This window comes from Sinocyclocheilus grahami, unplaced genomic scaffold (genome assembly GCF_001515645.1).
Source record: "Sinocyclocheilus grahami isolate Dianchi unplaced genomic scaffold, SAMN03320097.WGS_v1.1 scaffold234.1, whole genome shotgun sequence".
NCBI classification, from domain to species: domain Eukaryota; kingdom Metazoa; phylum Chordata; class Actinopteri; order Cypriniformes; family Cyprinidae; genus Sinocyclocheilus; species Sinocyclocheilus grahami.
This window is the reverse complement of record NW_015505413.1, coordinates 2,644,531-2,656,546: the sequence shown is the minus strand read 5'-3', so window position 1 is coordinate 2,656,546 and position 12,016 is coordinate 2,644,531. Positions and strand designations below refer to the sequence as shown.

Below are 12,016 nucleotides of genomic sequence, written 5' to 3'. Positions count from 1 at the left end.
TTTTTTGTAGTTGGTCACCAGGTTTGCACACATCTCAGGAGGGATTTTGATCCACTCCTCTTTACAGATCCTCTCTAAATCCTTAAGGTTTCTTGGTTGTCGTTTGGCAACTAGATTTTCCCTCCACAGATTTTCTATAGGATTGAGGTCTGGAGACTGGCTAGGCCACTCCATGACCTTAATGTGCTTCTTCTTGAGCCACTCATTTGCTGCCTTGGCGGTATGTTTCGGGTCATTGTCATGCTGGAAGACCCATCCATGACCCATCTTCAGTGTTCTGGCTGAGGGAAGGAGGTTCTCGTCCAAGATTTTACAGTACATAGCCCCGTCCATTTGCCCCTCAATGTGGTGAAGTTGTCCTGTACCCTTAGCAGAAAAACAGCCCCAAAGCATAATGTTTCCACCTCCGTGCTTGACTGTAGGGATGGTGTTCTTGGGGTCATAGTCAGCATTTCTCTCCCTCCAAACACGGCAAGTCGAGTTAATGCCAAAGAGCTCAATTTTGGTCTCATCTGACCACAGCACTTTCTCCCAAGCCTTCTCTGAATCATTTAGATGTTCTTTGGCAAACTTTAAACGGGCCTGTACATGTGCCTTCTTGAGCAGGGGGACCTTGCGGGCGCTGCAGGATTTCAGTCCATTGCGGCGTACTGTGTTACCAATGGTTTGCTTGGTGACTGTGGTCCCAACTGCCTTAAGATCATTAACAAGCTCTTCCCGTTTAGTTCTGGGCTGATCCCTCACCTTTCTCATGATCATCCAATCATCAGGCAAGATCTTGCACAAAGCTCCAGATCGAGGCCAATTGATCGTTGTTTTGTATTTCTTCGATTTCCGAATAATCGCACCAACACTTGTCTCCTTCTCAGCAAGCTTCTTGCTGATGGTCTTGTAGCCCATTCAAGCCGTGTGCAGATCTACAATCTTGTCTCTAACATCCTTTGACTGCTCTTTGGTCTTGCCCATGGTGGTGAACCAAGAGGTTGGAATGGAAGTTATAGATTGTGTCTTATACACCTAACGAGCTGACATTAGGAGTAACTTCTTAAAGTGACAGGACTAATCTGTGTTCCACATGAGCACATAACCAGTTGGTGGGAGCCAGAATTCTTGCTGGTTGGTAGGGGGTCAAATGCTTATTTCACTCACTGAAATGCAAATCAATCTCTAACCTTTATATAATGTGTTTTTTCTGGATTTTTTTGGTTGATATTCTGTCTCCATCCGTTAAAATAAACCTACTGTAAAAATTACACACCCTTCATTTCTTAGTAATTGGGCAAACCTACAGCAGGGGATCAAATAAATATTTTCCCCACTGTATACATACAGTATATATACACACTACCGGTCAAAAGTTTGGGATCAGAACGATTATTAATGTTTTTTAAAGGAGTTTCTTATGCTCATCAAGGCTGCATTTATTTGATCATAAATTCAGGAAAAAATGTAATAGCCTATTGTGAAATATCATTACGATGTAAAATAACGTTTTTCTATTTTAATATACATTAAAATCTAATTTATTCCTGTGATCAAAGCTGGATTTTCAGCATCATTACTCCAGTCTTCAGCGTCACATGATCCTTCAGAAATCATTCTAATATGCTGATTTATTATCAGTGCTGGAAACTGCTGTGCTGCTTCATATTTTTTTGGAAACTGTGATACTTTTTTTCAGGATTCTTTGATGAATAAAAAGTTAGAAAGAAGTGCATTTATTTAAAATATAAATCTTTTCTAACAATATACACTACAGTTCAAAAGTTTGGGGTGAGTACATTTGGAAAGAAATTCAAACTTTTATTCAGCAAGGATGTGTTAAATTGTTAAGAAGTGATAGCAAAGATTTATATTGTTAGAAAAGATTTTTATTTTGAATAAATGCTGTTCTTTTTAACTTTGATTCATCAAAGAATCCTGAAAAAAGTATCGCAGTTTCCAAACAAATATGAAGCAGCACAACTGTTGCCAACATTGATAATTCTGATTATAAATCAGCATATTAGAATGATTTCTAAAGGATCATGTGACACTTTATACTGGAGTAATGGCTGATGCAAATTCAGCTTTGCATCACAGAAATAACTTATATTTTAAAGGATATTAAAATAGAAACCATTATTTTATATTGTAATAACATTTTGCAAGATTACTGTTTTTTTCTGTATTTTTGTTCAAATAAAGCAGCCTTGATGAGCATAAGAGACTTCTTTAAAAATCAGTCTTACTGATCCCAAACTTTTGACCGGTAGTGTGTGTGTGTGTATATATATATATATATATATTTTAATTATTATTATTATTATTATTTATGTGGTAAAGCCAAACGTGTGATTTAATTAATCTCCGGTCAGTTTTATAATGTAGGTTCTTTATTAAATACTTTAATGAATTTTAATGCATATATTATATTAAAAAAAGGAGAACTGTTTATTTGCTTCTTTTTGACCTAGTTTGCAAAGTCCTGCATAAGAACACAAAACACACATTTTTACAAAACCTTTATATTTAATGATATTTAGGCATTTAGATTGCATTTCACAGATTACACGCAATATGTTTGTAAAAAGTGTCATTGACACATGTTTGGGAATATTTGCACCGTTTTGATCAGCAGATGCCGCCAACCTGTGGCGTGTAATGAGCACCTCGAAACGTTTCTCCCATTTATACATCAGTCGTTTGTCAACTCACTTTCACCTCCTTATAGGTTTGAACTTTAAACCTATTAAAAACTACTGGTTAACAATTTAAAAAAACTTAATGATAAAGGACTTACTTGCAAAGAATCAACATTCACTCTTCCAATGAATTGAACATCTCTGAGTCCATTTAAAACTTTCTCTTGCATGCTTCTTCTTCTTTATCTACTGTTAGATAGCATGACCAAAAATACACAGTGCTGCGGCTGCCCCCTCCTGCCTTTAAGAATAGCCTAGTTGCCAGCTACTTTGGAGAGGTCCGTGTTTTTTTGTTGTTCTTGGCAAAATAACACCATTTAGCGATACAACAGTTAGTTCTGGTCATTTGATCTGATTGATATTATTAACAGCTTTGGGACGTTTTTGTATTGCTCATCTGTGTCCACAGTACGGGAGCAGTGCTGAGTGAAGCTTTTTAGAAAATAAATAAAGAACTATTCGTGTTTCAAAGACAATATCAACCCTGACTTGATGTAATTGTGATGTAAATCTTGTTTTCATGAACTGAAAAAGATGCCACTGTGGCCTTAATCAACATTAATCAAGTGATTTTCTACATTTACATTTATGCATTTAGCAGAAACTTTTATCCAAAGCGACACAAAAATATTCTGAGTGTATCTCTTAAACATATAATACAGATTAGAGTTAATAGCTGTTACTGCATTCCTGACATGGATGAGACCCTTAGTCGCCTCTCTCAGATTCCAAACACAGACATTGCTTGTATCATTGATACCAGAGTAGAAGCACGAGTTCTAAGAGAAATATGGCTTGTAAATCCACAAATTAATTCCATGTGACTTCACAGAGGAAGTTTCCCGCTTCCTTACATTCCTGCAGTGATTTACACAACAGATGCCAAGAGTATATCTGTCTCCACCCGTTGCTTGTTATTTCATCTGAGAGTTCATGAGTTCAGCTAGGGCAATGAAAACCTTGGTATTTATCTTCATTACTGATGTGAGTCAGATTAACTTGATAAATGAAACAGACAACTTAATGAATGGCTGTATCTGGCAAATCCTGCGCAATGCATGCCAACACGAAACGATCCATCAAATCAGTTTTTTATTTTATTTAGGTTAACACCACTTCAGATAACTCCAAAGAATTGTATGTCTTCCAATGTATCAAGGCCTGGAATATCAAAGTGGAGTGGAACATTATTCACTGGGACATTGATTAATATTAAACACCGTATAAACCCCCTGTCTGTATTGCAAGTGTATTAAAGGGGTCATATGATGCGATGTGATTTCACCATGGACGAAGCGGAGTCCAGCCCGTGGTAGTCATATGTGGTTGCCGCAAGCTTCCTTCGTCAAAGCGAAACTACTTTGTTTGGTCTTCCAAAAATGGACACGACTAGAAATCAGTGGTTAAGTTGTATTTACAACACTGTTCCAGAACACTTCAACCCAAATATTCAGATGTGTGCAGCACATTTTATGGAGGACTGTTTCCTGATCCTGGAAGAGTAGACTACAATGCCGGCTGTTCTGACTCACAGACTGTAAGTACGTTTTTTATATTTAAAGAGTTTTTATATTTTATATTTTTTATATTTAAAGCAAGTTTTTTGGGCTGAGTACAGTAGGGCTTGTTGTTTGTCATTTCTCCGATCACAAATGCAGACATGGTTTTATGTTTATGTGGCGCGATGCAACGCAACGCGTAAAAAGACAGTATAAGTCATTATAATCCGTAATTATGTCTCCACTGGATGCAACAAATGCCTCGTTTATAATGGGGTTTAATGTTTTTGAATCATCGCTGCTGCCGGGACACGCCATCACAATATGTTAAGGGGAGTAACATTTCCGTCACACGCTTGAGGTATTCAGCCAATCACAAGGCACAGGATAGCTGGCCAATCAGAGCACACCTCGCTTTTCAGACCGATGAGCTTTGTAAAAATCGATGCGTTTCAGAAAGGCGGGGCATAGAGGAGAAACAATAATGTACAGTATGTGGAAAATAATGTGTCTTTTGAACCTTAAACCGCATAAACACATTTCATTACACCAAATACACAAAATAATGTTCTTTTTTAGCAACATCGTGTGACCCCTTTAAGTGTGAGTGAATGAAAATTCTGGGTATAAACTTAAAACAGTGATAAAAATGAATAACATTATACAAAATAAGATGCAGCTGCATTTACAGCTCAAGTGAATCAATGTCACTAACCTTGCATATGACTGTAACATTAAACAACAAACATAGAAAAGGGAAACATACATCATACATCCAAATACGCTTTTAGTTAAAGAAGGAATTGGGACTTTTATTATGAAAATGCACGCAGGAGCCAGCAGACTCTTAAATCACTATATGGTTCACTGTTTCTGCATTCACACTACCATGTTTTCACGGAAATAACACCTACAGAGCATTGAAATCAATCAAAATAGAACAATGAATGACCGCGAACTTATCAGAGCACACCTCGCTTTTCAGACCGATGAGCTTTGTAAAAATCGATGCGTTTCAGAAAGGCGGGGCATAGAGGAGAAACAATAATGTACAGTATGTGGAAAATAATGTGTCTTTTGAACCTTAAACCGCATAAACACATTTCATTACACCAAATACACAAAATAATGTTCTTTTTTAGCAACATCGTGTGACCCCTTTAAGTGTGAGTGAATGAAAATTCTGGGTATAAACTTAAAACAGTGATAAAAATGAATAACATTATACAAAATAAGATGCAGCTGCATTTACAGCTCAAGTGAATCAATGTCACTAACCTTGCATATGACTGTAACATTAAACAACAAACATAGAAAAGGGAAACATACATCTGAAACTTCCAAATACGCTTTTAGTTAAAGAAGGAATTGGGACTTTTATTATGAAAATGCACGCAGGAGCCAGCAGACTCTTAAATCACTATATGGTTCACTGTTTCTGCATTCACACTACCATGTTTTCACGGAAATAACACCTACAGAGCATTGAAATCAATCAAAATAGAACAATGAATGACCGCGAACTTGATCTCACAGAAGCGCAAAAGGCTACCAAATCAAAGTATCCTCCCATCACCAAGAAATACGAGTGTAAGTGGATTCCAATGCACTGTCTATTTCGCATGTCATGTAAACCCAGTAACGAACACAAACAAAACCTACTTAAACTAGACGTAATGCTGAAAAGTATGTAACACACACTTTTCATACATTAGAGTTATATATAAGAAAAAGCACGAACGTTACAGAAACGCACTATTAACGTACAATTTCTGATATGGTGATGCTTCGTGAAAATGAATTGAGTCACGTGATACGACGCTCCAAGATGTTTACGTCAGCACGTAACATTCTTTTTTTTTTAATTATTTTTTTAAATAGTTTCATTACATGCGTCTCATTTTGAGATGATTAATGGCAAATCATGGAGTAGCAATGAAAAAAAAGCAACGCTTTTCGGAACTTTGAATCAATTGATTCACTTTGATTCATCATGTTCAATGTTTGATTTTCTGTTTCAGATCTTGATCATACTGCAGATGTCCAGTAAGTATGTTCTTGTGACTAAGCCACTGTTACTTAAATCAAATGTAAATATAACTGGAAATGTTAGAAGCTACGGTATAGTGGTGTAAACAGGAATGAAAACTGTCATTTCAAAGGACAAGTGAGTCATTTATAGTCTTTTTCAACATTGCCTCAACATTTGGTGTAAGTCTGCGTGAGGAATTATATTTAGTTCAGTGGAAGAAGAGGGTAAGACTTAAAAACAGCTCACCGTGAATGTGTATTTACAGTATAACTTTAAAGCATTGCCTCTGTTTTTCACTGTAGGATTCATTCATGGGGTGATTCTCTGGAAGAGGCTTTTGAACAGTGTGCAATGGGGATGTTTGGCTACATGACGGACACCGAAACTGTTGAACCCACTGACACTATAGAAGTAGATTCAGAAGGTGGGACAGTATATTCAACCTTTTCTTTTCAGACCAGGCGTCTATTATATTTGACTCCACATGCACACAGCTAAGTTCGGTAGTTAATTATCAATTCTTTACACACACAGTTCATTCATTTACAGGAGTGACAATCATATTCTACCACCGAACCGAACTAAACAACTAGTGGTGAATGATATATTTAAACACGTATTAGAGATGTGTCTCTATTATATGTTAGCTGCAAGAAAATCACAGGAATATAAGCCTTCACTCATTTGTGTTGCCAAATATTGCTAGAAAAAAAACTCCAGAAAGGCCCATAATAAATCCAAATACTTTATATTGAAAATGGGATCAAAATATTGAATAATACCAAAATACCCGCCCACATTAATAACTCTGATCGCTTTATGAGCCATAACCAAACAACAAGCCCAAGCACACTTATAATGACAGGACATGGCAACACAAGAAAGCAGCCTTCCAAACATAATACAGGATGTGGTTTAGTGAAAATAGCTGAAAATAACAAGTTTTTGGTCGCTGTGATATTACTTCAAACTTAACAATAAAATTCACCATCTACTTTCCTTGTGTGGAAACAAACTCATTCTGCCTAGTATCTGTTGTGTTTCACTGAAGAGGAGGATATTCTGGTGTTTGAACGACATAGGAATGAATTCATGAAGATAAAAATTTATATATTTACATTTAGTCATTTAGCAGACGCTTTTATCCAAAGTAGTGTTGGGTCGTTCTTGAACGATTCGTACATTTTGAACGAATCTTTAATGTGACTCGGGAAGAACGAGTCGTCTCGGGGAGTGATTCGTTCAGTCGCGCATGCGCAACATCCTATAGGTTCTGTACTGGAATTAGTCAAGTAGTTCACCAGTTTCGAGTCTTCGGGTTTTTCCGAGTCATTCGTTCATCACGTGACAGCCCCATAAGCTTTAACCAATGCCGTCTGAGCCGGAAAGAGAATTGATTAGTTCATCTCTCGAGTCTTCGGGTTTTTCGAGTCGTTCTTTCATCACGTGAATAACTTTTTAATTATATTTTGCTAAAATGAACGAAATGACTCGAAAAAAGATTCGTTCATTTTGCTGAACGAGACTCAAAGGTCCGAGTCGCTAAAATGATCCGAACTTCCCATCACTAATCCAAAGCTACTTACAAATGAGGACAATAGAAACAATCAAAACTAACAAAAGAGCAACAATATATAAGTGCAAATGACAAGTCTAGGTTAGCCTAACGCAGTACACATAGCAAGGTTTTTTTTTTATATATGTATGTGTGTATATATATATATATATATATATATATATATATACATATATATATATATATAGATATATATATATGTATATACACACAAACAAAAACAAGTAGATAGAATAGAAAAAATAGAAAGCTAGTATTTTTTATAAAAAAGAAGATAAATAGATAAAGTAGAATTCAAATAAAATAGAAAGTGCTAGAGTTAGAGGGTCAAATAAAGATGGAACAGATGTGTATTTAGTCATCTCTTGAAAATGTCTAAGGACTCAGCTGCTCGGATTGAGTTGGGCAGGTCATTCCACCAGGAGGGAACAGTTAATGAAAAGTCAGTGAAAGTGATTTTGTGCCTCTTTGACGTAGCGACTTGGACACCTCACCTCTCCAAGAGACCTTGAAGGACCTCTCTGAGAGGTAAGACTCAAACCACTGTTTGAAAACCACATTTTCCTATAGGGTTGACAGGAGAATCTCATGGTTCACCACCGTATCAAAAGCAGCGGACAGATCCAGCAAGATAAGTATAGAAGATTTGGAAGCCGCTCTTGCCAGTCTTAGGGCTTCAAAGCAAGGCAGTCTCGGTTGAATGTCCACTTCTGAAGCCAGATTGGTTGCTGTCCAGGAGGTTGTTCTGTGTGTGAGAAAGGCAGAGACTTAGTTGAACACAACTTGTTCAAGTGTTTTTGCAATGAAAGGTAGAAGGGAAACCGGTCTTCACAGTCTGACTTTCGAGAACTACAAATAAATTACGTTTGCCTAAAATAAATGTTAAAGGGATAGCCTCATGTCAGTCCAGACCTGTAGGAATTTCTTTCTTCTGGTGAATACGCAAGAAGATATTTTGAAGAATGTAGATAACCAAACCGTTTCTGGTCCCCATTGACTTCCATAGTATTTTATGTTTTTTCATACACTATTAAAAATTTAGGTTATTTATTATCATCTTTGGTTCCATGAAGAACCTTTAAGATCTATGGACCCTTTCCATTGGACTAAAGCTTCAGTGTATGGTACTTTTAAAAACTGCTCAGTGAAAGGTTCTTTGGGGAACCAAAATGTGTATATTTTTTTATATAGCATCGCTGTGAAATGAACACATTCCCTTTTGGAATGTTTATTTTAAGAGTTGCTATGGACGTCATTGGGGACCAACTGTTTGATTACCCACATTCTTCAAAACATCTTTTCATACAGGTGAGAGTGAGTAAATGATGACAGTATTTTTATTTTTGGGTGAATATCCCTTTAAATAAATATGCATTTAAACGGAACAGAAGCATTTTGAGAAATTCAGGAAGGGGCCTTGATTCCCTCTGGTTTTCAAATGATTCTGTATGTACGATTCCTTCATGTTGTGTGACTGTTGCACATGTTTCTTTCAGATTACAGTCAGTCATTTTTTTTTTTTTTTTTTTTTTTTTTGGGGGGGGGAAAGGTTTAAAAAAAAAAAGAACCCCCGGACGCTGCCATGAGAGGTTTGGCACGACATGCAGCGTCACCGTCTCAGTCTCTGTCCGGCGCGGGTGAAATAATTATAATGCTGAAGGTGAGGTACTTGGCCATCCAAGATGTAAATGCGTTTGTTTCTTCATAGGAACAGATTTGGTGAAATGTAGCATTATATGACTTACTCACCAATGGATCCTCTGCAGTGAATGGGTGCCGTCAGACTCAGAAAGAGAGTCCAAACAGCTGATAAAAACATCACAATCACATTTCATTTTAGTATATGTTCACACTTTCACCAAAAACATGCAGCATTTAAACTTCAATCTTATTCAATTATACCAGTAGTAAAGTACGTTATTAGGATTTCGCAATCATAGTGCCCTCTACTAATAGAATGAGAAAAAGCGCTGAAACCCAGATTGTATTCAAGTATTTGCATTGAAAATAGAAAACATTGATGAAGAGCACCTAATCACTCTCTTCTAGGTAAACCTATAGAGTAAATATGACCACAGTCGCAATGTATGATTGAACATTTCATTGATCATTTGGTTTTTATTTCTGCAGCATTGAATTAGAGTACAGAAATTGACAATATAATTGGGAAGAGATGGTTCGATGATATACAAATGAATGAGAGAAATCGGTTTGTAGTGCATATGTATGGACAAAAATACAATTTTTGCATGATTTAAGTTACATTTATGATGCGACTAATGTCAGATTCAATTCCTTAAAATCTTAAGATTTCTGCTTTTCCTCATTCAAGTAGTTAAAAATGTTCATACTAGTGTGTGTATATTATATGTGACATAAATACTGTCATACAGTGTTTCCTTCACTTTATGATCATACTGTGAATATTAACACATGTTATAGTCTTTTAAAATCATTTAATATTCGTCTGGGGAACACATCCCTCCATAATTCCTTTCCCATGCAGCACAATCCAAGTAATCTTAAAAATTATGGTGTGCGTCCAGACTAATGTTAAACTCATGATGCACGGTTTAATTTTTGTAGATAGCCAAGGACACAGGTTTCACATAGTTTCAGGATGTTTTCACAGTGTTGTTTGTTGCTGGTCTGACTCGTCTCTCCAAATGTATATAAATATTGTTACTGGAATATTAAACTATTTCAGTGCAATCGTTTTCACATATAATAAAGCTCATATGAATCGTTCTAACTATTCCACTGCAGATTACTGTTTGTTGTTACAGGTGCTCCACATTATCACGTATTTGAAAGTGTTTCCCAGATCTGTGCGTATGCACTGATTTGATCTTAGAGTGTGCGTGCGCTTAAATCCACGCCAGCGCTCATATTTGTAAAAACTGGCTTTGACGTGGAAAAGTGCTTAATCTGAGCAGATCCGTTTATCCAGAGCAAGTAAACATGTGATAGGAATCAGTGGTGAATAAAACGACCACTATTTAAGCAAACACATAGCCCTGCCCCAGATTCATAACACTGCAACGCTGTCATGTCTGGCCCGGCCTGCTTAACCCCAAAAATGAACATTTACTCCTACCTCAGGCCATCTAATGTAGATGTAGGTGAGTTTCTATTCTTCTGAACCGATTTCGAGAAATTTAGCATTACATCGCTTGCTCACCAATAGATCCTCTGCAGTGAATGGGTGCCGTCAGAATGAGAGTCCAAACAGCTGATAAAAACATCACAATAATCCACACCACTCCAGTCCATCAGTTAATATCTTGTGAAGTGAAAAGCTGTTTGTTTGTAAGAAACACACCCATGATTTAACTTTACGCTGTCACTTCTGGCCAAAATACCAGTCTATAATAAATAATGCTTCCTCTAGTAAAAGAAGGTCCATCCTGCTGTTGTCTCACATCAAAATGCACCAAAATATTTGTTTAGAGGTGCTGTTAAACAGTGCTTGCTCTGTGCATATTTCTCTCCTGATTCAGACCAGGTGACTTTTTCACCGGGGAAAGCAATGTTATGGATAGAGGACTCGTATTGCATCTGGAAGCAATGGTATAAAGCTATAAATGTCTTAATCGTGGATTTATTACAGACGCCCAGTGTTTTGCATAATGCATAAATTACACACACTTTCATTTAAACAGGCATCAGACTGCAAAGATTTTAATGCTTTTATTTTTCTGTTTTACAGGGAACAGAAGTGAAAGCAATCACCTACTCTGCTATGCAAGTACATGACACGGAGAAACCAGATATCTTTGTCATCATCGATATTTAAAAAACAAAAATACAAGTTACAAGTTAATTTAAAGCCTCTTGTTAATTGACGTGATTTTAAAAGATTGTACCTTCTTGTTGGAATAGACATCTGAGAGGTGTCTTTTCTGTAAACTATGAAATGTTTTGTGGATTACATGGCTGAAATACTTTTTTTGGTCTGATTTTCATTATTAATAATGAAATTAAAGTGCCCCTATTATGTTTTTTAATATTTTTTTATGACTTTTCATGCAGTGTGCAACATCCTGCAAAGTTTTAAATCTGAATGTGCACCTTGTATAAAGTTATTGTCTTTTAAAAGAAAGAGTCAACTCTGAATCATTGAAACGAGTCGTTTATAAAACGAATCCCAAGCCGTTTCATGTTGATGTCAACATGAAACATTAGCATATTGACCGCCCACTTGTTGGTCTTTTCGAAAAATGAA

The 12,016-nt window shown here is 36.5% G+C and overlaps 2 protein-coding genes across 9 annotated transcripts in view; one reads left to right on the top strand and one right to left on the bottom strand.

Moving 5' to 3' along the window:
• Positions 1 to 2,878, bottom strand: part of LOC107597696 (oocyte zinc finger protein XlCOF15-like) — a 5,996-nt gene extending 3,118 nt beyond the window's left edge. For 3 of the 8 annotated variants that reach the window (XM_016288857.1, XM_016288858.1, XM_016288859.1), the window contains exon 1: positions 2,783 to 2,878. In XM_016288857.1, the coding sequence (XP_016144343.1) occupies positions 2,783 to 2,854 (72 nt within the window). In that variant the 5' untranslated portion in view covers positions 2,855 to 2,878. Of the gene's footprint in view, positions 1 to 2,237; positions 2,242 to 2,778 lie in introns of all 8 variants that reach the window. The other 5 variants (XM_016288861.1, XM_016288862.1, XM_016288863.1 and 2 more) reach the window with 4 other exon arrangements.
• A 2,721-nt stretch (positions 2,879 to 5,599) lies between these two features.
• On the top strand, positions 5,600 to 11,770 carry zbtb8os (zinc finger and BTB domain containing 8 opposite strand). Its single transcript, XM_016288852.1, has 4 exons — positions 5,600 to 5,773; positions 6,205 to 6,229; positions 6,518 to 6,639; positions 11,484 to 11,770. The coding sequence occupies exons 1-4, from the start codon at positions 5,692 to 5,694 to the stop codon at positions 11,585 to 11,587; spliced, it is 333 nt and encodes a 110-aa protein (XP_016144338.1). The 5' UTR covers positions 5,600 to 5,691; the 3' UTR covers positions 11,588 to 11,770.
• The last annotated feature ends 246 nt before the right edge of the window (positions 11,771 to 12,016 follow it).

What these genes read in the sequence shown, in the direction of transcription:
- zbtb8os (XM_016288852.1), top strand. Translation starts at nt 5,692, where the DNA reads ATGAATGACCGCGAACTTGATCTCACAGAAGCGCAAAAGGCTACCAAA. An exon ending in GATCATACTGCAGATGTCCA is followed by an intron (nt 6,230 to 6,517) that starts GTAAGTATGTTC and finishes TTTTCACTGTAG; the next exon opens with GATTCATTCATGGGGTGATT. An exon ending in TATAGAAGTAGATTCAGAAG is followed by an intron (nt 6,640 to 11,483) that starts GTGGGACAGTAT and finishes TTTAATGCTTTT; the next exon opens with ATTTTTCTGTTTTACAGGGA.